This window comes from Coregonus clupeaformis, chromosome 25, assembly GCF_020615455.1.
Source record: "Coregonus clupeaformis isolate EN_2021a chromosome 25, ASM2061545v1, whole genome shotgun sequence".
Classification (NCBI taxonomy): Eukaryota; Metazoa; Chordata; class Actinopteri; order Salmoniformes; family Salmonidae; genus Coregonus; species Coregonus clupeaformis.
In genome coordinates, this window is record NC_059216.1 from 35809766 (window position 1) to 35831982 (window position 22217).

Consider the following 22217-nt stretch of genomic DNA (forward strand, 5'->3'; position numbering starts at 1 on the left):
AGTGAATCCTGTACTCTGTCAGCAGCCTAGCAGCAGCTATGGAAGCTGTAGGAGTCTGCTGCACAATCAACATGCACTCAACTGCTTTTGGACTTGGGAGAAAGAACTCTACTCACTTGAACACAGTAATTGTTCAGATGACATATGCAGAGTGAACAATGACATTCCACTCATCATCACGTGACTTTATGGCCCTCCGATCAGATTATACTGCGATGCCCACAGTGGAGCCTGCCTGGTTAATGGCAGTCTGTTGGGCTTTAGTGTAACACCACCTTAGTTTTTTCAAGGCATTCAGGGGTTGTTTGATTACAGCTTTGTTAATCCTGTTCAAACAGACATAAGCTAACGACACAGTAGCAAGTACACTGAGTGTACAAAACATTAGGAACACCATCCTAATATTGTGTTGCACCCCCTTTTGCCCTCAGAACAGCCTAAATTCGTTGGGGCATGGACTCTACAAGGTGTCAAGCATTCCACAGGGATGCTGGCCCATGTTGACTCCAATGCTTCCCACAGTTGTGTCAAGTTGGCTGGTAGTGGATCTCTACTCCGAATAGCTCGTTCCATCTCATCCCACAGATGCTAAATACGATTGAGATCTGGTAACTGGGCAGGCCACTGCAGTAAGTTAAATTCATTGTCACGTTTGTGGAACCATTCCTGGACAATCCTAGCCTTGTGGCATGGGGCATTATCCAGCTGAAAAAATTATGGAAGGAATGCACCTGATTGGCAATGATGTTCAGATGTCTCAAGGCTTAATCGTTCTTTAACCTGTCTTCCTCCCCTTCATCTACACTGATTGAAGTGGATTTAACAGGTGACATCAATAAGGGATCATAGCTTTCACCTGGATTCACCTGGTCAGTCTGTCATGCAAAGAGCAGATGTTCCTAATGTTTTATACACTCAGTGTATACAGCACAGCAGGCCTCATCTCTGAGCATGGGCGCATGTCTGTCATCTAGTGCTGTTTTCATTTTCACTACCAGGTAAATTAAGGCTGAGGCTAGCCGTGTGGGTGCTTTGTGTTCTGACAGAAAGTTGTGTCTCTGACTGACCCCCCCCACCCACACACACACACACATTGCGAGCAAAACATTTTAATGGCCCGCCTCTTGACAGCGGCCGGCCGGTAATTCGACCATGATAACAAGTTTAGATAGCTGGCCGCTAAACTAACTTAGCTATCTATAAAAATGTTAGCTAACATGGCTAATTGACTGACTATCGGTGACTGACATAACAAGAGAAAAACTGCTGATGGACAACCACATTGTGTATTCTACTATTCTAACTCGCAACAGTAAGTTGAGACCCCGACTGAGTTCCAAAACCCCCCCCCAAAAAACAAAGATGTCTTGTCATGGAAAGAGTAGGTGTTCTTGATGTTCTGTACACTCGGTGTATAGCCATTGATTCTTGAAGAATATAACTTATAAATGCCGCCTGAGCTTAGTTAAACTTTCGAACCCCATCAGAAACCAACATATAAGCTTGTTTTATCCTTTTGTTTGTAAACAGTGTAATTGTAAACAAACACTGTTTAGCCTCAAAACATTGTTAAAACTATGTTTAAAATGGATGATCAGTCCTTGCATCCATAGCTCTGTCTATGAATTTGAGTGGTTTTATTTCTCCAGCCCCATCCCTCAGCTGTTTACCGAAAACCGTGGTGAGTTTTTTGAACTGCAGATTGCCCCTTTAATTCTTTTTAAGCTCCATCTCATTTACTCTACACTCATTTTGAGACCGCTATTGGCTCAATTCCACAGTGAATTATTTCTCACAAGACTGCTCCCATGGTTGCTTGGCAGTGATGGACAGTATATCAGTGGCCTTGGGGTCATAGTTTCACAGTGTCAGCAGACAGGAAACCTCTGACTTGAAGGACCCCACAAGCTGCATCCTAAATGGCACCCTATTCCCTAGATAGTGTACTACTTTTGACCAGAGCCCTAGTCACAAGTAGTGCACTAGGGAATAGGGTGCCATTTGGGACACAGTCAGAGCGAGAGAGCTGAGACTCCGCAGTAGCCCTGTGCTGCTTGGCTTCCATACTGATTGATGCATAGAGTTATGAATACATAACACTGTCATGGTCCACTGGTTTTTATTTATAAGTCCCTCATTTAATCAGTCGTGGTGCCAACTGTGGTGAAGGCGGACTGGACCATATGAACAGATATACAGTGCTATGAAAAAGTATTTGCCCTCTTTCTAATTTTCTCTACTTTTGCATATTTGTGATACTGAATGTTATCAGATCTTCAACCAAAACATAATATTAGATAAAGGGAACATAAGTGAACAAATAACACAATTACATATTTATTTCATAAACAAAGTTGTGCAACACCCAATTCCCCTGTGTGAAAAAGTAATTGCCCCCTTACACTCAATAACTGGTTGTGCCACCTTTAGCTGCAATGACTCTAACCAAATGCTTCCTGTAGTTGTTGATCAGTGTCTCATGTCGCTGTGGAGGAATTTTGGCCCACTCTTCCATGCAGAACTGCTTTAACTCAGTGACGTGTGGGTTTTCATGCATGAACTGCTCGTTTCAAGTCCTGCCACAACATCTCAATTGGGATTAGGTCTGGACTTTGACTAGACATTCCAAAACTTCAAATTTGTTGCTTTTTAGCAATTTTCATGTAGACTTGGTTGTGTGTTTTGGATAATTTTCTTGCTGCATGACCCAGCTGCGCTTCAGCTTCAGCTCACAGACGGATGGTCCGACATTCTCCTGTTAAACTCTCTGATACAGAGCAGAATTCATGGTTCCTTCTATTAAGGCAAGTCGTCCAGGTCCTGAGGCAGCAAAGCATCCCCAAACCATCACACCACCACCACCATGGTTGACCTTTGGTATGATGTTCTTACTGTGGAATGCAGAGTTTGGTTTCCTCCACAGCGACATGAGAGATTGATCAACAACTACAGGAAGCATTTGGTTGGAGTCATTGCAGCTAAAGGTGGCACAACCAGTTATTGAGTGTAAGGGGGCAATTACTTTTTCACACAGGGGAATTGGGTGTTGCATAACTTTGTTTATGAAATAAATATGTAATTGTGTTATTTGTTCACTTATGTTCCCTTTATCTAATATTAGGTTTTGGTTGAAGATCTGATAACATTCAGTATCACAAATATGCAAAAGTAGAGAAAATTAGAAAGGGGGCAAATACTTTTTCATAGCACTGTAGTTGTTTTGTGGAGCGGAGTCAGTCAGTGTTGTTTTAAAAGCTAAGGGAGGAAAGCAAAGTGTCTTGACTTTCTGTGGTTGGGATCATTTGATAGGGGGGGGTGCTCTACCAATTTATCTCCAAGCTCATTCAACTGCTCTGGGGCTCAGGGAAAATGCATCATACAGACCCAGTGCTAAAGTTGATGGTCTAAGCATAGGAGGATCACTGTGTGCCAAGTCAGATACAGTACTACCATGCCTCCCTTTAATTAGTTTACATCTGTATTGTTTTCCTCACTGTTTCCTTGAACCCTGCCAGAAAGGATATTTACACAGAATATTTACACGAAGGCTGGTGCTGTATGTGTCTTGCTGGTGACAAATCTAATTCCCCCTGGGGATGTCTATAAACCCAGATGCTGATGATGAATACATGTCCATCTCTCTAGTATGGTCTGTTCCTTGACTGAGCTGGTTAGTTTTGGCCGTGCGGGTGTGGAGTGTTACTGTCAACATGAGAGTGGTGCAGCTGTCATCCAGCTCCAGTTCCTGGTCAATGAGGTGAGTCCCACTCATAGAGTTGGGTACAGGGCACATCTTTGCATTTCTGTTCCTCTATCCAACTCTATGGTCCCGCTCCCCAGCAGCACTCCAGTGCTCTGTCTCAACAGTCTTTCCTCGATTCCTTGTGTCCTCTCTCTGTTCTCACCTTCTCAAAACGCATTTGAGAAGAAGCCTTTTCCCTATAATGTAAACTCCAACAGAAATAACATCAAATGTATCACTTCAAATTAAACCAAATGGTTTGCACTCATGACTACTGGTTTCAATTACATTTTCAGCAAACTTACAAACAAATACTTTTTGAATTTATTGTTACAAATCAACTTGCAAGGTTGCTAGCCAACTAGCCTGCTAACGTTAGCCCTACTAGCCTGCTACCGTTACATTAGGATTGAATGAGTCAGCCAGTTGCTATCAACACCCAGCTGACAGCTACATTAAAGTAAACACATTGGAAATACATAACGCCATCTAACCAAATATCTAATCAAATAATAAAGCTATATGCAGTTATCTTAGCCAGCAAGCTAGCCAGCAATAAATAAATAAATAATGAGCCAGCTAACATGAGCTATTAGCCTATCCAGCCTAGCCAACCAGCGTGGCTATTGTCGGCATGCTAGAGCCCAACTACTGGAGACCAGTTAGAACACAACTAAAACATAACTGCAGATCAAAAGAGCAGAGACTTACAGATTGCTGGCTGGGGCCCATCCAATGGTAAGAGTCAGGGAAAATCCAATGGCAATAGCGAGAAAAATCCTAAATGTATAGATTCCAGATGTCAGTCTGGTAGCGAGCTAGCACTAAGCCGATGTGGAAAAAGTTACAAAACTCCCGTAGCCTACTTCACAGAGAACACGCCAAAAAGTTGACAAAACAAAAAGGAGAATCGATGAGGTACCACTGTTACAAAGTTAGAGCAAGCAGGTATGATTTTCTCTTTCATTTTGAGCCATGGCAAGAAGGCACCAGAGCCTGCAGTGCTAACGGGTTCCCACTAGATAACACAGCCACAAAGTCTGTGAAGCACATGAGGTGTAGCTAACGTTAGCCAGCTTGAGCTAGCTGCCGAGCTAGTATACAAACTCGGTAGCACAGAGTAGATCCTCCATATGACGTTGAGAACTAGTGCATTGTGGGTAGTTCCAGAAATAAGTTAATAAATATGTAAAAAACCCAAAACATAACTATGTTTTGTAGTTATAGGTAACCAGAGCGTGACTACAACTAAGTTACTAAATCTTTGACCACACTGTGTTGTTACTTTGGTGAGTAAAAACTAATGCTTCCTACCCTTTAATGGACCATAAATCTTTACTAGTGAACACATTGATTAAACAGTAATGTAGGCTTTGTGGAGGCAAGACTCTCTGTAATGGGTTCTTTATTGTATGGACATGATATTCTCTTATTCAGCCCTACCTTTGACTCAGTCCACTGAGGTTGTGTTCAATAGGCACAAAACGAAAGAAAATGTCCAAAACAGAGTGAAATGTGTACTTGTCGAATAAGAAACACTCATTTTAGTAAAACTTTTTGCAACATTGTGCCCTTATGTACATGACCCTGTTGGTACTTATTAGATGTGTGGCGGTATTACTCCTTTATAATCTATTATAACCCCTGTCAACAGGGGGCGCTAGTCAGTGCCTTAGCTGATGACAGCATTCACCTGTGGAACCTGAGACAGAAGCAGCCAGCTATCCTGCACACTCTCAAATTCAACAGGGAGAGGTACGTAGGTATAACATGAACAGTGGTCGTATTTGAATAGAGCTTAAGCTGTAGCTCCATTCAAATAGACTAACTTAGACCCACAAGTCATCATATGAAATATTATCTTTTGAGTCTTTTCTCTTGTCTTGCTTCACCCTCTCTGCGGTTGTGGCAGTGTCCCAAATGGCACCCTATTCCCTATATAGTGCACTATGTTTGACCAGGGCCCATCAAAAGTAGTGTGCAATAAAGGGAATGGGGTGTCATTTTGGACAGAGCAAGTCAGTTGCTTGCTACCAGATAGGAATCCATGCTGATGTCTCTGTATGCAAATATTACACTGTGTATTTATTATGGAGCCTTTTTGTCATATGAAAGTGTAGGTTCACCTGTCAAATACTGTAGATTATTTGATATGTCCCTTGCTAGGATAGAAAGGGGGACCTATAACCTAATATGTTTTAATGTGTATATTTTATTGCTTCATAGAAAGCTATCAGATTGACTTGATGTAGTTTGTTGAAGTAACTAAGAAATCATATACTCTTTCTCATTAAACTTTTGACATTTTTGACATTAAACTCCCATTTTGACAGGATCATGATCAAATAATCATAATGTCTGCATCTGAAATGGCACCCTATTCCATATATAGTGCACTACTTTTGACCAGAGCCCTTTGCGATGCATTTGCGATGCACCTCTTGATTAATTTAGCCTTTGCCCCTACAGGATCACGTTTTGTCACCTGCCCTTCCAGAGTAAATGGCTGTACATCGGAACAGAGAAAGGAAACATCCACATCGTCAACATTGAGTCCTTCACACTCTCAGGCTACGTTATCATGTGGAACAAAGCCATCGAACTGTGAGTCTGTCTGTCTGTATTATGCTGTTATCTGCTTGGGTTTCTATGTCTATGTCCCAAATGGCACCCTATTCCCTATGGGCTCTGGTCAAAAATAGTGCACTATACAGGAAATATGGTGCCATTTGGGACACACCCTATGTGTTAGTTAGAAGTCTGTCAAAGACGGTGTTTATTCTTTCGCGCCATTTCTGCAGTGTTTTGTACTTAGACCAGGGATTTTCAACCAAGGGTCCGCGGCCCCTAGGTACTGCAGCGGGACCACAAAAATATATATACATTGAAAATATACAGTACCAGTCAAAAGTTTGGACACACCTACTCATTCAAGGGTTTTTCTTTATTTTTACAGTTTTTTACATTGTAGAATAATAGTGAAGACATCAAAACTATGAAATAACATGTGTAAATATTTGTATGAACATAACAAGATTCAACAACTGAGACATAAACTGAACAAGTTCCACAGTCATTTGACTAACAGAAATGAAATAATGTGTCCCTGAACAAAGGGGGCGTCAAAATCAAAAGTAACAGTCAGTATCTGGTGTGGCCACCAGCTGCATTAAGTACTGCATTGCATCTCCTCCTCATGGACTGCACCAGATTTGCCAGTTCTTGCTGTGAGACGTTACCCCACTCTTCCACCAAGGCACCTGCAAGTTCCCAGACATTTCTGGGGGGAATGGCCCTAGCCCTCACCCTCCAATCCAACAGGTCCCAGATGTGCTCAATAGGATTGAGATCCGGGCTCTTCGCTGGCCATGGCAGAACACTGACATTCCTGTCTTGCAGGCAATCACGCACAGAACGAGCAGTATGGCTGGTGGCATTGTTATGCTGGAGGGTCATGTCAGGAGGAGCCTGCAGGAAGGGTACCACATGAGGGAGGAGGATGTCTTCCCTGTAACGCACAGCGTTGAGATTGCCTGCAATGATAACAAGCTCAGTCCGATGATGCTGTGACACACCACCCCAGATCATGACGGACCCTCCACCTCCAAATTTATCCCGCTCCAGAGTACAGGCCTCGGTGTAACGCTCATTCCTTGACGATAACGCGAATCCAAACATCACCCCTGGTGAGACAAAACCGCGACTTCGTCAGTGAAGAGCACTTTTTGCCAGTCCTGTCTGGTCCAGCGACAGTGGGTTTGTGCCCATAGGCGACGTTGTTGCCGGTGATGTCTGGTGAGGACCTGCCTTATAACAGTCCTAGAAGCCCTCAGTCCAGCCTCTCTCAGCCTATTGCGGACAGTCTGAGCACTGATGGAGGGATTGTGCGTTCCTGGTGTAACTCTGGCAGTTGTTGTTGCCATCGTGTACCTGTCCCGCAGGTATGATGTTCGGATGTGCCGATCCTGTGCAGATGTTGTTACACGTGGTCTGCCACTGCGAGGACGATCAGCTGTCCGTCCTTTCTCCCTGTAGCGCTGTCTTAGGCGTCTCACAGTACGGACATTGCAATTTATTGCCCTTGCCACATCTGCAGTCCTCATGCCTCCTTGCAGCATGCCTAAGGCACGTTCACGCAGATGAGCAGGGGCCCTGGGCATCTTTCTTTTGGTGTTTTTCAGAGTCAGTAGAAAGGCCTCTTTAGTGTCCTAAGTTTTCATAACTGTGACCGTAATTGCCTACCGTCTGTAAGCTGTTAGTGTCTTAATGACCGTTCCACAGGTGCACGTTCATTCATTGTTTATGGTTCATTGAACAAGCATGGGAAACAGTGTTTAAACCCTTTACAATGAAGATCTGTGAAGTTATTTGGAATTTTACGAATTCTCTTTGCTGAGTTTAGTAACCAAAAAGTGTTAAACAAATCAAAATATATTTTATATTTTAGATTCTTTAATTAGCCACCCTTTGCCTTGATGACAGCTTTGCACACTCTTGGCATTCTCTCAACCAGCTTCACCTGGAATGCCTTTCCAACAGTCTTGAAGGAGTTCCCACATATGCTGAGCACTTGTTGGCTGCTTTTCCTTCACTCTGCCATCCGACTCATCCCAAACCATCTCAATTGGGTTGAGGTAGGGGGATTGTGGAGGCCAGGTCATCTGATGCAGCACTCCATCACTTTCCTTCTTGGTCAAATATCCCTTACACAGCCTGGAGGTGTTTTGGGTCATTGTCGTGTTAAAAAACAAATGATAGTCCCACTAAGCCCAAACCAGATGGGATGGCGTATCGCTGCAGAATGCTGTTGTAGCCATGTTGGTTAAGTGTGCCTTGAATTCTAAATAAATCACAGACGGTGTCACCAGCAAAGCACCCCCACACCATAACACCTCCTCTTCCATGCTTTGCGGTGCGAACTACGCATGTGGAGATCATCTGTTCACCCACACTGCGTCTCCAGACCAAAGGACAAATTTCCACCGGTCTAATGTCCATTGCTCGTGTTTCTTGGCCCTAGCAGGTCTCTTCTTATTATTGGTGTCCTTTAGTAGTGGTTTCTTTGCAGCAATTCAACAATGAAGGCCTGATTCACACAGTCCCCTCTGAACAGTTGATGTTGAGATGTATCTGACTTGACCTCTGTGAAGCATTTATTTGTGCTGCAATTTCTGAGGCTGGTAATTCTAATGAACTTATCCTCTGCAGCAGAGGTAACTCTGGGTCTTCCATTCCTGTGGCGGTCCTCATGAGAGCCAGTTTCATCATAGCGCTTGATGGTTTTTGCGACTGCACTTGAAGAAACTTTCAAAGTTCTTGAAATGTTCCGTATTGACTGACCTTCATGTCTTAAAGTAATGGACTGTTGTTTCTCTTTGCTTATTTGAGCTGTTCTTGCCATAATATGGACTTGGTGTTTTACCAAATAGGGCTATCATCTGTATACCCCCCCTACCTTGTCACAACACAACGAATAGGCTCAAACGCATTAAGAAGGCACACCTGTTAATTGAAATGCATTCCAGGTGACTACCTCATGAAGCTGGTTGAGAGAATGCCAAGAGTGTGCAAAGCTGTCATCAAGGCAAAGGGTGGCTATTTGAAGAATCTCAAATATAAAATCTGTTTTGATTTGTTTAACACTTATTTGGTTACTATATGATTCCATATGTGTTATTTCATAGTTTTGATGTCTTCACTATTATTCTACAATGTAGAAAGTAGTAAAAAAATAAAGAAAAACCCTTGAATGAGTAGGTGTTCTAAAACTTTTGACCGGTAGTGTACGTGCAGTAGAAACAAGGAGAATATCTTTCTAATGATGTGAACTGTATTTTTCAACTCCTAATATTGAGCAAATTACACTCTTTGGAGCCAACTACACTCACTGGAGTATCTGACATAGGCTTTTAAAAAGTACCCGCAAATAGGCTACCAGTGCGGCAAGTGCTGCTGGTAAGCTTTCTTGACTTGGACGTACAAATACACAAGGCTAACCTTTGTTTAACCAGCCAAACAGATGCTCTTAGCGAAAATGTGTTTGTAGTTACCTTTCTAGCTCATAGGCTATGTTAGAGTTTACACGTCCTCTTTCAAAATAATGAAAAAATATCTACTAAATCTCCAAAAGGACTAATTCGAGGCAGAAAGGAGTTGGAGCACTCAACAAAAAAAGCATAGAATAATTTAATAACATTGTTCAGGATGAGTACAGTTTCGTACTGATGTTTCGGCGTCAAGCTGACATGTTCTTCAGTATCAACATCAGTCACCTGTACTCATCCTGAACAATGGATAAAAGTGAGCTAAAATAATTTATTCTCATCCTTTTTTCTTGAGTGCTCCAACTCCTTTCTGCCTCGAATTGCCCTTTTGGAAGTTTTTCTTGGTAAGCCCTTTTCATGATTTTTGTCATTGTTGTCGAGCACCCCTCCTTTCCTTCGTTTGGTGAGGTGTGAAGGCCCACCTGAACTCTTATCTTCCAAATCTATTCATTTTTAAATGTTGATTACTTCTCCTTGCCATTATCATTCACCTAATGATAAGACAAGATGTGAGAATTTGTAATATTTTTGCTAACGTATGATGGGGGTCTCTGGGTCGCCGGTTTGCCTTGGAGGGGGTCCCTGGGCAAAAAAAAGTTGAAGACCCCTGACTTAGACTGTTAATTTCCTTGACAGCTGGGGAAGTTGGAATGTAAACCAGGAAGTTAATGAGATAATGTTACATTCATCGTTTGAATCAAACAGACCGTAGAAGCCAAGAATGTTAGGAGTGAGGCTGTTCCCTCAATCTCCCCTTGTTCCTCCTTAGTTCCTCCAAGTCACACCCTGGGCCTGTGGTTCACATCAGTGATAATCCTATGGACGAGGGAAAGGTAGGAACTTTCCAAAGAACATTAATTTATTCATTTCCAAGCTTCAAAACATTACTGATTATTTACAACCTGCAACTAAAAATCTAATTCTCAAAATGGAAAATAATTATGTTTTTTGTGTTCTTTTGGCAGATTTTGATTGGATTTGAATGTGGGACTGTTGTGTTGTGGGACCTGAAATGCAAAAAAGCTGACTACCGCTACAATTATGATGAGGTAAGGCATCTTTCTGTGGCTGTTGGTTCCTGTGGGAACTGACTGGGGAGAGGGGGAGTGCCATTTAAATATGAAATACACAGTGAACAATGTTGTTCATGATCTGTCGTACTACAGTATCAGTAAAAGTTTGCACACACCTTCTGTAAACCACTCCTACCTTGTCACAACACAACTGATTGGCTCAAACGCATTAAGAAGGAAGGAAATTCCACAAATATAATTTTAACAAGGCACACCTGTTAATTGAAATGCATTCCATGTGACTACCTCATGAAGCTGGTAGAGAGAATGCCAAGAGTGTGCAAAGCTGTCATCAAGGCAAAGGGTGGCTACTTTGAAGAATCTCAAATATAAAATATATTTTCATTTGTTTAACACCTTTTTGGTTACTACATGATTCCATATGTGTTATTTCATAGTTTTGATGTCTAAACTATTATTCTACAATGTAGAAAGTAGTAAAAAAATTAAGAAGAACCCTGGAATGAGTAGGTGTGTCCAAACTTTTGACTGGTACTGTACATTATTGATCTTCATTGGTTAAATTTGTATTGGGGCTTTATGTTTATGCTCAATTCAACATGTTTATTGGAAAGTACCAATGGATTTGTAAGAAATTCATATTTTTGTGGATTCCGACTGATTATGTAACAATATTTTGGAAAAATAATCTCATTTTCTGAAGGTCTTGAAATCCACACTATGTTGTTATTATTTCCCTCAAAGTTAATTTCCTGATATACTATGAAGCAGCCACTCAATATACACTGTCTTTATTCCTCTCTCCTCTTCTCCTCCAGGCTATCCACTCAGTAGCCTGGCACCATGAGGGCAAACAGTTCACCTGCAGCCACTCAGATGGAACTCTGACCACATGGAACGTACGCGTCCCTGCCAAGCCTACAATCACCATCACACCACACGGTACGTTCTGTTGTACACGCAGACATAACACCAAGGGTCTCAATGCACCTTAGGAAAAAAAACGATGGATGGAAACAGCACAACATAGGGAAGCCGATGTGAGTAAGACCTTTAAACAGGTTAACGTTCAGACAGATTACCAGGACGCATACTCCGAGCATGTGCTGACCAGCCAGCAAGTGTCTTCACTGACATTTTCAACCTCTTTCTGACCCAGTCTGTAATATCTACATGTTTCAAGCAGACCACCATAGTTCCTGTGCCCAAGAACGCCAGGGTAACCTGCCTAAATGACTTCCGCCCCGTAGCACTCACATTTGTAGCCATGAAATGCTTTGAAAGGCTGGTCATGGCTCACATCAACACCATCATCCCAGAAACCCTGGACCCACTCCTATTCGCATACCGCCCCAATAGATCCACAGATGACGCAATCTCAATTGCACTGCACACTGCCCTTTTCCACCTGGACAAAGGAACACCTACGTGAGGATGCTGTTCGTTGACTACAGCTCAGCGTTCAACACCATAGTGCCCTCCAAGCTCATCACTAAGCTAAGGACCCTGGGACTGAACACCTCCCTCTGCAACTGGATCCTGGACTTCCTGACGGGCCGCCCCCAGGTGGTGGGGTTAGGCAACAACATATCCACCACGCTGACCCTCAACACGGGGGCCCCTCAGGGCTGTGTGCTCAGTCCCCTCCTGTACTCCCTGTTCACTCACGACTGTGTGGCCACCAACGACTCCAGCACCATAATTAAGTTTGCCGACGACACAACGGCGGTAGGCCTAATCACCTAAGACAATGAGACGGCCAATAGGGAGAAGGTCAGAGACCTAGCAGTGTGGTGCCAGGACAACAACCTCTCCCTCAACGTGAGCAAGAAAAAGGAGCTGATCGTGGACTACAGGAAAAGGAGGGCCGAGCACGCTCCCATTCACATCGACGGAGCTGTAGAGGAGCGGATCGAGAGCTTCAAGTTCCTTCGTGTCCACACCAACACAGTTGTGAAGAGGGCACGATAACGCCTATTCCCCCTCAGGAGGCTGAAAAGATTTGGCATGGGACCTCAGATCCTCAAGAAACTCTACAGCTGCACCATCGAGAGCATCCTGACTGGTTGCGTCACTGCTTGGTATGGCAACTGCTCGGCATCCGATCGCAAGGCACTATAGAGGGTAGTGCGTATGGCTCAGTACGTCACAGGGACCGTGCTTCCTGCCATCCAGGACCTCTATACCAGGCGGTGTCAGAGGAAGGCCCTAAAAATTGTTGACTCCAGCTACCCAAGTCATAGACTGTTCTCTCTGCTACTGCATGGCAAGCGGTACCGGAGCGCCAAGTCTGGGACCAAAAGGCTCCTTAACAGCTTCTACCCCCAAGCCATAAGGCTGCTGAACAGTAAATCAAATGGCTACCTGGACTATTTGTATTGACCCCCTTATTTTATTATTATCTATTATTATTTTTTGCACAGGCTCGACGTACACTCACTGGACTCTAACCACACACTCACACATACTACGCTGACACTCCAACACACAAACACACAAACACACACACACACACACACACACACAAAACACACACACATGCATATTGACGGCACACAGACACACACACACACATTCTCTGTTTATTATCTATGCATAGTCACTTTACCCCTACCTGCATGTACATATTACCTCAATTACTTTGACTAACCCGTACCCCTGCACATTGACTCGGTACCGGTACCCCCTGTATATAGCCTTGTGAATGTTATTTTGTGTTACTATTTTTCCTTTAGTTTAGTTTATTTAGCAACTTTTTCTTACTTACTTTTTTAAACTTTGGAATGTTGGTTAAGGGCTTGTAAGTAAGCATTTCACGGTAAGGTTGTATTCCTGTTGTAATTCAGCGCATGTGACAAATAAAATTTGATTTGAGCACGCCCAAAGGAGTCAGATGATAGACTATAGGTACAATATGTTCATGTGCATTTAAATGCATGTGTTTACTAGTTGTATTAATCTGTGTGCAGAAAATCACGTTTTTTGTGTGCAAAATTCCCTCTCAGGTAAGGAGCCCAAGGATGGAAAGAAGCCAGAACCATGCAAACCTATCCTCAAAGTGGAGTACAAAACGACAAGAGCTGGGTGAGTGGTTGGTTGTCCTAATAAACAATAATAAATAAAGGCTATTCCAGGGACCCACTCATGGTGCCATCTGGGGGCCTGTCCTGCGACATGCCTGACCATAATATTGGTCTCGTTTTATTTATTTAATTTACTTGTTTATTATCTAGGGACGCCTTCATGGTCATGTCTGGAGGCCTGTCCTATGACACAGGGTGCAGGAGAGCCTGTTTGACGGTGATGCATGGGAAGAGTACTGCCGTCCTGGAGATGGACTATCCCATCGTAGACTTCCTCACGCTCTGCGAAACACCTTATCCTAATGGTGAGTTACAGTTTGATACTTTGGAAGCAAATAGCTGTAAAAATTCATTTTGAAATTGAAATTGGATATTGATACATTTTGAGAGCCACCGTGCCTTCAGAAAGTATTCATAACCGTTGACTTATTCTACATTTTGTTGTGTTACAGCCTGAAATCAAAATTGATTAAATATATTTTTTTTCTCACCCATCTACACACAATACCCCATGATGACAGTGAAAACATGTTTGTAGAAATGTTAGCAAATTTATTGAAAATGAAATACAGAAATATATAATTTTACATAGGTATTCACACCCCTGAGTCAATACTTTGTAGAAGCACCTTTGGCAGCTATTACAGCTGTTAGTCTTTAAGAGCTTTACACATCTGGATTGTGCAATATATTTCCATTATTCTTTTCAAAATTATTCAAGCTCTGTCAAATTGGTTGCTGATCATTGCTGGACAACCATTTTCAGGTCTTGCCATATATTTTCAAGTAGATTTAAGTCAAAACTGTAATTTCTCCACTCAGGAACATTCACTTTCTTCTTTGTAATCAACTACAGTGTGGATTTAGCCTTGTGTTTTAGGTTATTGTCCTGCTGAAAGGTGAATTCATCTCCCAGTGTCTGGTGGAATGCTAGGATTTTGCCAGTGCTTAGCTCCATTTTGTTTATTTTTTATCCTGAAATACACCCCAGTCCATTACAAACATACCCATAACATGGTGCAGCCACCACTATGCTTGAAAATATGAGGAGAGGTACTCAGTAATGTGTTGTATTGGATTTGCCCCAAACATAACACTTTTTATTCTGGACTAAAAGTTAATTGTTTTGCCACATTTTTTGCAGTATTACTTTAGTGCCTTGTTGCAAACAGGATGCATGTTTTGGAATATTTTTCTTCTGTACAGGCTTCCTTCTTTTCACTCAGTCAATTAGGTTAGTATTGTGGAGTAACTTTAATGTTGTTGATCCAGCCTCAGTTTTCTCCTATCACAGCCGTTAGACTATGTAACTGTTTTAAAGTCACTATTGGCCTCATAGTGAAATCCCTGAGCGGTTTCCTTCCTCTCCGGCAACTGAGTTATGAAGGACGCCTGTATCTTTGTAGTGACTTCACCATGCTCAAAGGGATATTCAATGTCTTTTATTTTTTTAATTTTTTTACCTATCTACCAATAGGTGCCCTTCTTTGCGAGGCATTGGAAAAACTCCCTCATCTTTGTTATTGAATTTGTGTTTGAAATTCACTGCTCGACTTAGGGACCTTACAGATAATTGTATGTGGGGTACAGAGATGAGGTAGTCATTCATAAGTAATGTTAAACACTATTATTGCACAAACAATGAGTCCATGCAACTTATTATGTGACTTGTTAAGCACGTTTTTACTCCTGAACTTATTTAGGCTTGCCATAACAAAGGGGTTGAATACTTTTTGACTCAAGACATTTCAGCTTTTCATTTTTAATTAATTAGTAAAAAATTTAAACAACAAAATGTGGGAAAAGTCAAGGGGTGTGAGTAATTTATGAAAGCACTGTATATACTTCAATATATAACACTGTCATTAGGATTTCTTTATAAAGACTTTGCTGTCGTTTTCTAATGGTTTAACTCTTTTTAACATGTTTTACCTTTTTTTCTGCTTCCTCACAGATTTCCAGGAACCTTATGCTGTAGTTGTCCTTTTGGAAAAGGATTTAGTTGTCATCGACCTTAGACAAATTGGGTGAGTCTTGTAGTTACAGTAGGCTACTGTGTGCTTACTTGCATGTTTACTTATGGTGGCACGATACATGGAACGATGGTCTGCTGTTTGCAAACTTCACATATAGTAGGGGGGAGGGGTTGGAATGAAAGCAGAAGACAAGTTTCCATTGGACATCCAAGTACATTGGACACTAAAGTAATCTTCTTCTAAGTCCTAGTGTCTTACAACCACAGCTTTTTCCCTTTTGATTGACAGATACCCAATATTTGAGAACCCGTACCCTCTGTCGATCCACGAGTCTCCAGTGACGTGCGTAGAGTATTTTGCCGACTGCCCTCCTGAACTCATACCTGCACTTTACTCTGTGGGCTCCCGGCAAAAAAGACAGGGTTACAGTAAGAAGGTAATGTATCCCACTTTAAAATAAAACTGTTATAAAATAGTTATATATTTGAATATGGCTTTATCCCACTTAAGAAATGTGTTATGTGCTTACAATTTTTTTTAAATATTGGAATAGGGCTTTGACTGTATCTGTGGTCACAAGGGTATATTTTTGTAGTAAATGCCTTTTTTGTATTTCCAGGAATGGCCAATAAGTGGTGGTAACTGGGGCCAAGGCACACTGAGCTACCCTGAGATCATCGTCACTGGGTGGGTACCTAACGAACACATGAAGGCTGAAACGTAGTTCTTTATACGTTTATGTGCACAACGCTTACCTAACATAAACTGTATTTCGATGATGTATTTACAATATGTATATACAAACTAAACTGTTCCAATTTTCCTTCTTTGCAATGAACAGACATGCTGATGGATCAATCAAGTTTTGGGATGCTTCTGCAAGTGAGTGTTGTTTCATTTGATTCCTTCGATATATAATTGGCTGAAATAAGAATACCACAATGGTTCGTCCCTTTTGTAAAGCAATGGAATTAATTTGTGTACAATATGTAGACCCAATGATACCTGTAGGTCATTTCTCATAGTTCGTTATAAAATCCCCCTTCCTTTGTCCTAGTAATGCTCCAAGTACTGTACAAGCTGAAGACCGCTAAGGTGTTTGAGAAGGCTCTAAAGGGTGGTAAGGAGGAGAAGCCAAGCACAGAGATAGTGGATGAGGATCCCTTCGCCATCCAGACCATGTCGTTGTGCCCAGAGAGCAGGATGCTGTGTGTGGCTGGAGTCTCTGCCCACGTCATCATCTATAGGTTCAGCAAACAGGAAATAACCACTGAGGTGGTACAGGTAACTGTAGCAATCAGTTTCTCGATATTATACCAATGCCGCGTTTTGAATATGCAGTGGCATGTGAAAGTATTCACCCCCCTTGATATTCTTCCTAATTTGTTGCCTTACAACCTGGAATTAAAATGGATTTTTGGGGGATTTGTATCATTTGATTTACACAACATGCCTCCACTTTGAAGATGCAAAATCTTTTTTCTTGTGAAACAAACAAGAAATAAGACAAAAAAACAGAAAACTTGAGCGTGCATAACTATTCACCCCCCCCCCAAAGTCAATACTTTGTAGAGCCACCTTTTGTAGCAATTATAGCTGCAAGTCTCTTGGGGTATGTCTCTAATAAGCTTGACACACCTAGCCACTGGGATTTTTCCCCATTCTTCAAGGCAAAACTGCTCCAGCTCCTTCAAGTTGGATGGGTTCCGCTGGTGTACAGCAATCTTTAAGTCATACCACAGATTCTCAATTGGATTGAGGTCTGGGCTTTGACTAGGCCATTCCAAGACATTTAAATGTTTCCCCTTAAAACACTCGAGTGTTGCTTTAGCAGTATGCTTAGGGTCATTGTCCTGCTGGAAGGTGAACCTCCGTCCCAGTCTCAAATCTCTGGAAGACTGAAACAGATTTCCCTCAAGAATTTCCCTGTATTTAGCGCCTTCCATCATTCCTTCAATTCTGACCAGTTTCCCAGTCCCTGCCGATGAAAAACATCCCCACAGCATGATGCTGCCACCACCATGCTTCACTGTGGGGATGGTGTTCTCGGGGTGATGAGAGGTGTTGGGTTTGCGCCAGACATAGCGTTTTCCTTGATGGCCAAAAAGCTCAATCTTAGACTCATCTGACCAGAGTATCTTCTTCCATATGTTTGGGGAGTCTCCCACATGCCTTTTGGCGAACACCAAACGTGTTCGCTTATTTTTTTCTTTATGCAATGGCTTTTTTCTGGCCACTCTTCCGTAAAGCCCAGCTCTGTGGAGTGTACGGCTTAAAGTTGTCCTATGGACAGATACTCCAATCTTCATGGTTATCTTTGGTCTCTTTGTTGCTTCTCTGATTAATGCCCTCCTTGCCTAGTCTGTGAGTTTTGGTGGGCGGCCCTTTCTTGGCAGGTTTGTTGTGGTGCCATATTCTTTCCCTTTTTGAATAATGGATTTAATGGTGCTCCGTGGGATGTTCAAAGTTTCTGATATTTTTTTATAACCCAACCCTGATCTGTACTTCTCCACAACTTTGTCCCTGACCTGTTTGGAGAACTCCTTGGTCTTCATGGTGCCTCTTGCTTGGTGGTGCCCCTTGCTTAGTGGTGTTGCAGACTCTGGGGCCTTTCAGAACAGGCGTATATATATACTGAGATCATGTGACAGATCATGTGACACTTAGATTGTACACAGGTGGACTTTATTTAACTAATTATGTGATTTCTGAAGGTAATTGGTTGCACCAGATCTTATTTAGGGGCTTCATAGCAAAGGGGGTGAATACATATGCACGCACTACTTTTCCGTTATTAATTTTTTAGAATTCTTTTAAACAAGTTCTTTTTTGCATTTCACTTCACCAATTTTGACTATTTTGTGTATGTCCATTACATGAAATCCAAATAAAAATAAATTTAAATTACAGGTTGTAATGCAACAAAATAGAAAAAACGCCAAGGGGGATGAATACTTTTGCAAGGCACTGTAGGTACTGTATACAGGCCCGGCGCCACGAGGGTGCAAAAGGGGGCAATGTCCCCTTAGTTGGAATATTGTGCCACCTCAGTTTTGTATCCCTATTCTGTCCCACAATCTGCCCCCTCCGTCATTCCCAACCGATTTGTTGTGTATGCTTCATTCATGCAACTCCCTTGCACGCATCATACGTACGTCATACACATTTTACAGTTTGAAAAAAACTTCACAGTAGAAGTGCGGGTCAATTTCACCGTTTAGGTTTACTTTCAAAGTTACGTACTACGAAAAAAAAACGCGCAGCTGGATGGAATTATGCTAATGTTAACAGTTAGGTAGGTAGCTGATAGTATGATGGATATTAGAAAGTGGCTTCGCCAGGGCACAATGGCAGCATCTGATCAAAGCGGTGGGGAGGGGGAGAAGCCTGCCACAGAGGCCAAGGCCGCCGAGCCCAGCAGCAAAGGCACCTGCGCAACCGTCTTGCAGCCTGGTGACATAGGAGGTAACCAACCCAAGGAGGGGCCTGCAGCCGCCAAGACCGAACCTAGCAGCAGTACCGCCAGTATATTACAAGCACCGACGCCTCCGTTAGTGCCTGACGACCTCGGGGATGAGGGGAGAAAACAGGCATTTTGTAGCGCGTGGTTCAAAGGCAGAGAGTGACAGGAATATTCCTGCAAGGCAGATGCAGTTTGATGAGTTATGGGAGAAATACAAGCACACGGACACCCCCGCTCAAAGCAAACGGCAAAGAGTAGTGAGTAGTAATCTGAAACAATATGTGGTCGAAACAACAATGGGCCAGCAAGAAGAGGATAATGAGAGGGAGTGCCAAATACTGTTTTTCAGCACTCCGCCGGGCCTGACTGTATATCAGGATGTGTGGGTTGTATTACAGGGATGTGTTTTTTTACATGACTAATCTGGAATTCCTGCTTTTCTGACATCATCCTCTAGTCATAAAATCGTTGAACTTTACCTATTTCCAAAACCAATATTTCCCTCTGATTTTCCATGTCTCCTGCTATTAGAGTTCATGTTTATGACTAGATATTATCACTAGGGCCCTGTGTTTTGGGCATTGTCACATGACCTGGATTTTAACCTTTATTTAAAGGTTTTTCATCTTACTTTCCCCTTTTCTTTTTATGTCAGATGGTCCAGCACCATCCTCAGACAATTGCTTTCATTTTTGGTGTAATTCTCATTTGTAAAGGTTCAACTCTAGGTCATGTGACATGATAATCCAAAACACAGGGCCCTAATTATAACTGTAAATAGCTCTGGATTAGAGTGTCTGCTAAATTACTAAAATTAAAAATTTTTTTAACATTTGTTGTCTGTCTCAGCTGTTGGAGGTGCGTATGCAGTGTGAGCTGAATGATGTGGATTCTCCAGACCCTGCAGGAGAGCATCCTCCCACCCCATCTACCCCAGTACCCCCCTCCTCCTCCTGCCCAACCCAGGAGGGAGACCTCCCTGAGACCCAGCCCTCCACCACCGATGACGGGCCCCGGGATAATGTACCATGCCTCAAGTACGAACCAAACAGTTCATGTTCTTTTCCTGCCTGGCATTGACATTTCAATTGTAGACTCCAAAACTCCAATATAGTGTTTTATTACAAAAAGTACCATCCATGAAGATAAGATAATAAATAAGATTAATGCATATACAAATGCATGTGAATAATAGATGGTAGTGTAGATGTGTATCTAGGTACACTACAGTATGTACCTTTCACACCGCATGTCGTCTAATCCTGATGTGTTGTTTCCCTGCAGGGTCCGGAGCACCCCTCTGAAGCAGTCTCCGGGTTACCAGGTGGAGCTGGTCATTCAGCTGGTCTGGGTTAGTGGGGAGCCGCCTCAGCAGATCACCAGCCTGGATGTCAACTCCTCATACGGACTGTAAGTCTACGTCTGTCTGCCTGCCTGTCTGTCTGTCAGCACGAACCACTGCACTCTTGATGGTCAAGATGTACATTAGACACATCACCTGCAGTTGTATTCATGCAGCGAGCAGAGATCATACACAAAGGGAATATACTGTAACTGCATCAAAGGCTTTATTGGTTGCCTTAGGGCACACGTGTCAAACTCATTCCACGGAGGGCAGAGTGTCTGCGGGTTTTCACTCCTCCCTTGTACTTGATTGATGAATTAAGGTCACTAATTAGTAAGGAACTCCCCTCACCTGGTTGTCTTAATTGAAAGGAAAAAACTAAAACCTGCAGACACTAGGCCCTCCATGGAATGAGTTTGACACCCCTGCCTTAGGGGCTGAAAACCTTTGTGTTGTTTATAAAACTGCAGATGAGTTCAGTAAGAAATGATAGCATAATCTTTTCCCTCAGTGTGGTGTTTGGCAACAGCAACGGTCTGGCTATAGTGGACTACCTTCAGAAGACCCTCCTCCTGAACATGGGCACATCAGAGCTGTACAGTCCCTCAGACCCCTACCAGAGACCGTCTCGGTCGCCTCGCAAGACACGACAGCCATCTGGGGGTGAGGGGTTCCCTGAACTCTTTCTGATCTTAATGTTGAGTAGGCTAAGGCATGTATGTTCCCAGAAATGAGAAAGGGAGTATTTTGCACAGAAAGTAGAATCAGAAAGACTACCATATCTTCCTTTTGCAATTGTTTTGTGTGTTTTTTTTTCTTGCAGCAGGGGATAATCACTTAAGTATGTTCCCTAGAGCCCCCACTTGATGGCGTCATGAAAGGGATTAGTATAGTAATGTGATGTCAAGTGAGTTGTAGTCCGGACTGAAAGGTATTGATAGTCAAAGCCGGGGGATCGAATGACAACACAGCTACTGTATATACAGTGAGGTCCAAAAGTATTGGGACATTGACCATTTTTGTTGTTGTTTTGGCTCTGTTCTCCAGTACTTTGGATTTGAAATGACACAATGACTGAGGTTAAAGGCCCTGTGCAATCAAAAATAGATTTTCCTGTGTTTTAAATAAGGTTAGAATAATATTGTGAAAATGATCATGTCCTTTTAGTGTAAGAGCTGGGGCCTGTTGCACAAAACTAGGATAAGGGATTAAGCCAGGATATCTTGGTGATCCTGGCTCAATTGATCCGTAATCCGGTTGCACTAAAGATGGATAGGGGCAGGAGGATATGTTATGGTATAAATTACCATGGAGATTTATTCTGTGGAGCTAGCCTGCTCCAGACCAGGCTAAATTCCAGGATCTATTTAATCTCATCCCTAATGTCAGTCAGCAGTCACCACAAATGGAAACCAATAGTTATTTCACTGCTCACTATACATTGTTATCACATATAACTAGACCCACTGTCATTATTTAAACGTTTGTGATCATTAATTTCAATGATTTTGGATAAAAAATGATTTTTAG

At 42.5% G+C, this 22217-nt stretch overlaps 1 protein-coding gene across 5 annotated transcripts in view; it reads left to right on the forward strand.

Annotated features, from left to right (window-relative positions):
- Positions 1–22217, forward strand: part of LOC121539607 (syntaxin-binding protein 5-like) — a 55877-nt gene that overhangs the window by 7905 nt on the left and 25755 nt on the right. For all 5 annotated transcript variants that reach the window (XM_045207570.1, XM_045207571.1, XM_045207572.1 and 2 more), the window contains exons 3-18: positions 3676–3757; positions 5397–5497; positions 6212–6346; positions 10556–10619; positions 10752–10835; positions 11639–11762; positions 13826–13904; positions 14054–14208; positions 15858–15930; positions 16168–16315; positions 16499–16566; positions 16721–16761; positions 16937–17163; positions 20192–20379; positions 20627–20752; positions 21199–21350. In XM_045207570.1, coding sequence (XP_045063505.1) covers positions 3676–3757; positions 5397–5497; positions 6212–6346; positions 10556–10619; positions 10752–10835; positions 11639–11762; positions 13826–13904; positions 14054–14208; positions 15858–15930; positions 16168–16315; positions 16499–16566; positions 16721–16761; positions 16937–17163; positions 20192–20379; positions 20627–20752; positions 21199–21350 — 1847 coding nt within the window. The remainder of the gene's footprint in view (positions 1–3675; positions 3758–5396; positions 5498–6211; positions 6347–10555; positions 10620–10751; positions 10836–11638; positions 11763–13825; positions 13905–14053; positions 14209–15857; positions 15931–16167; positions 16316–16498; positions 16567–16720; positions 16762–16936; positions 17164–20191; positions 20380–20626; positions 20753–21198; positions 21351–22217) is intronic.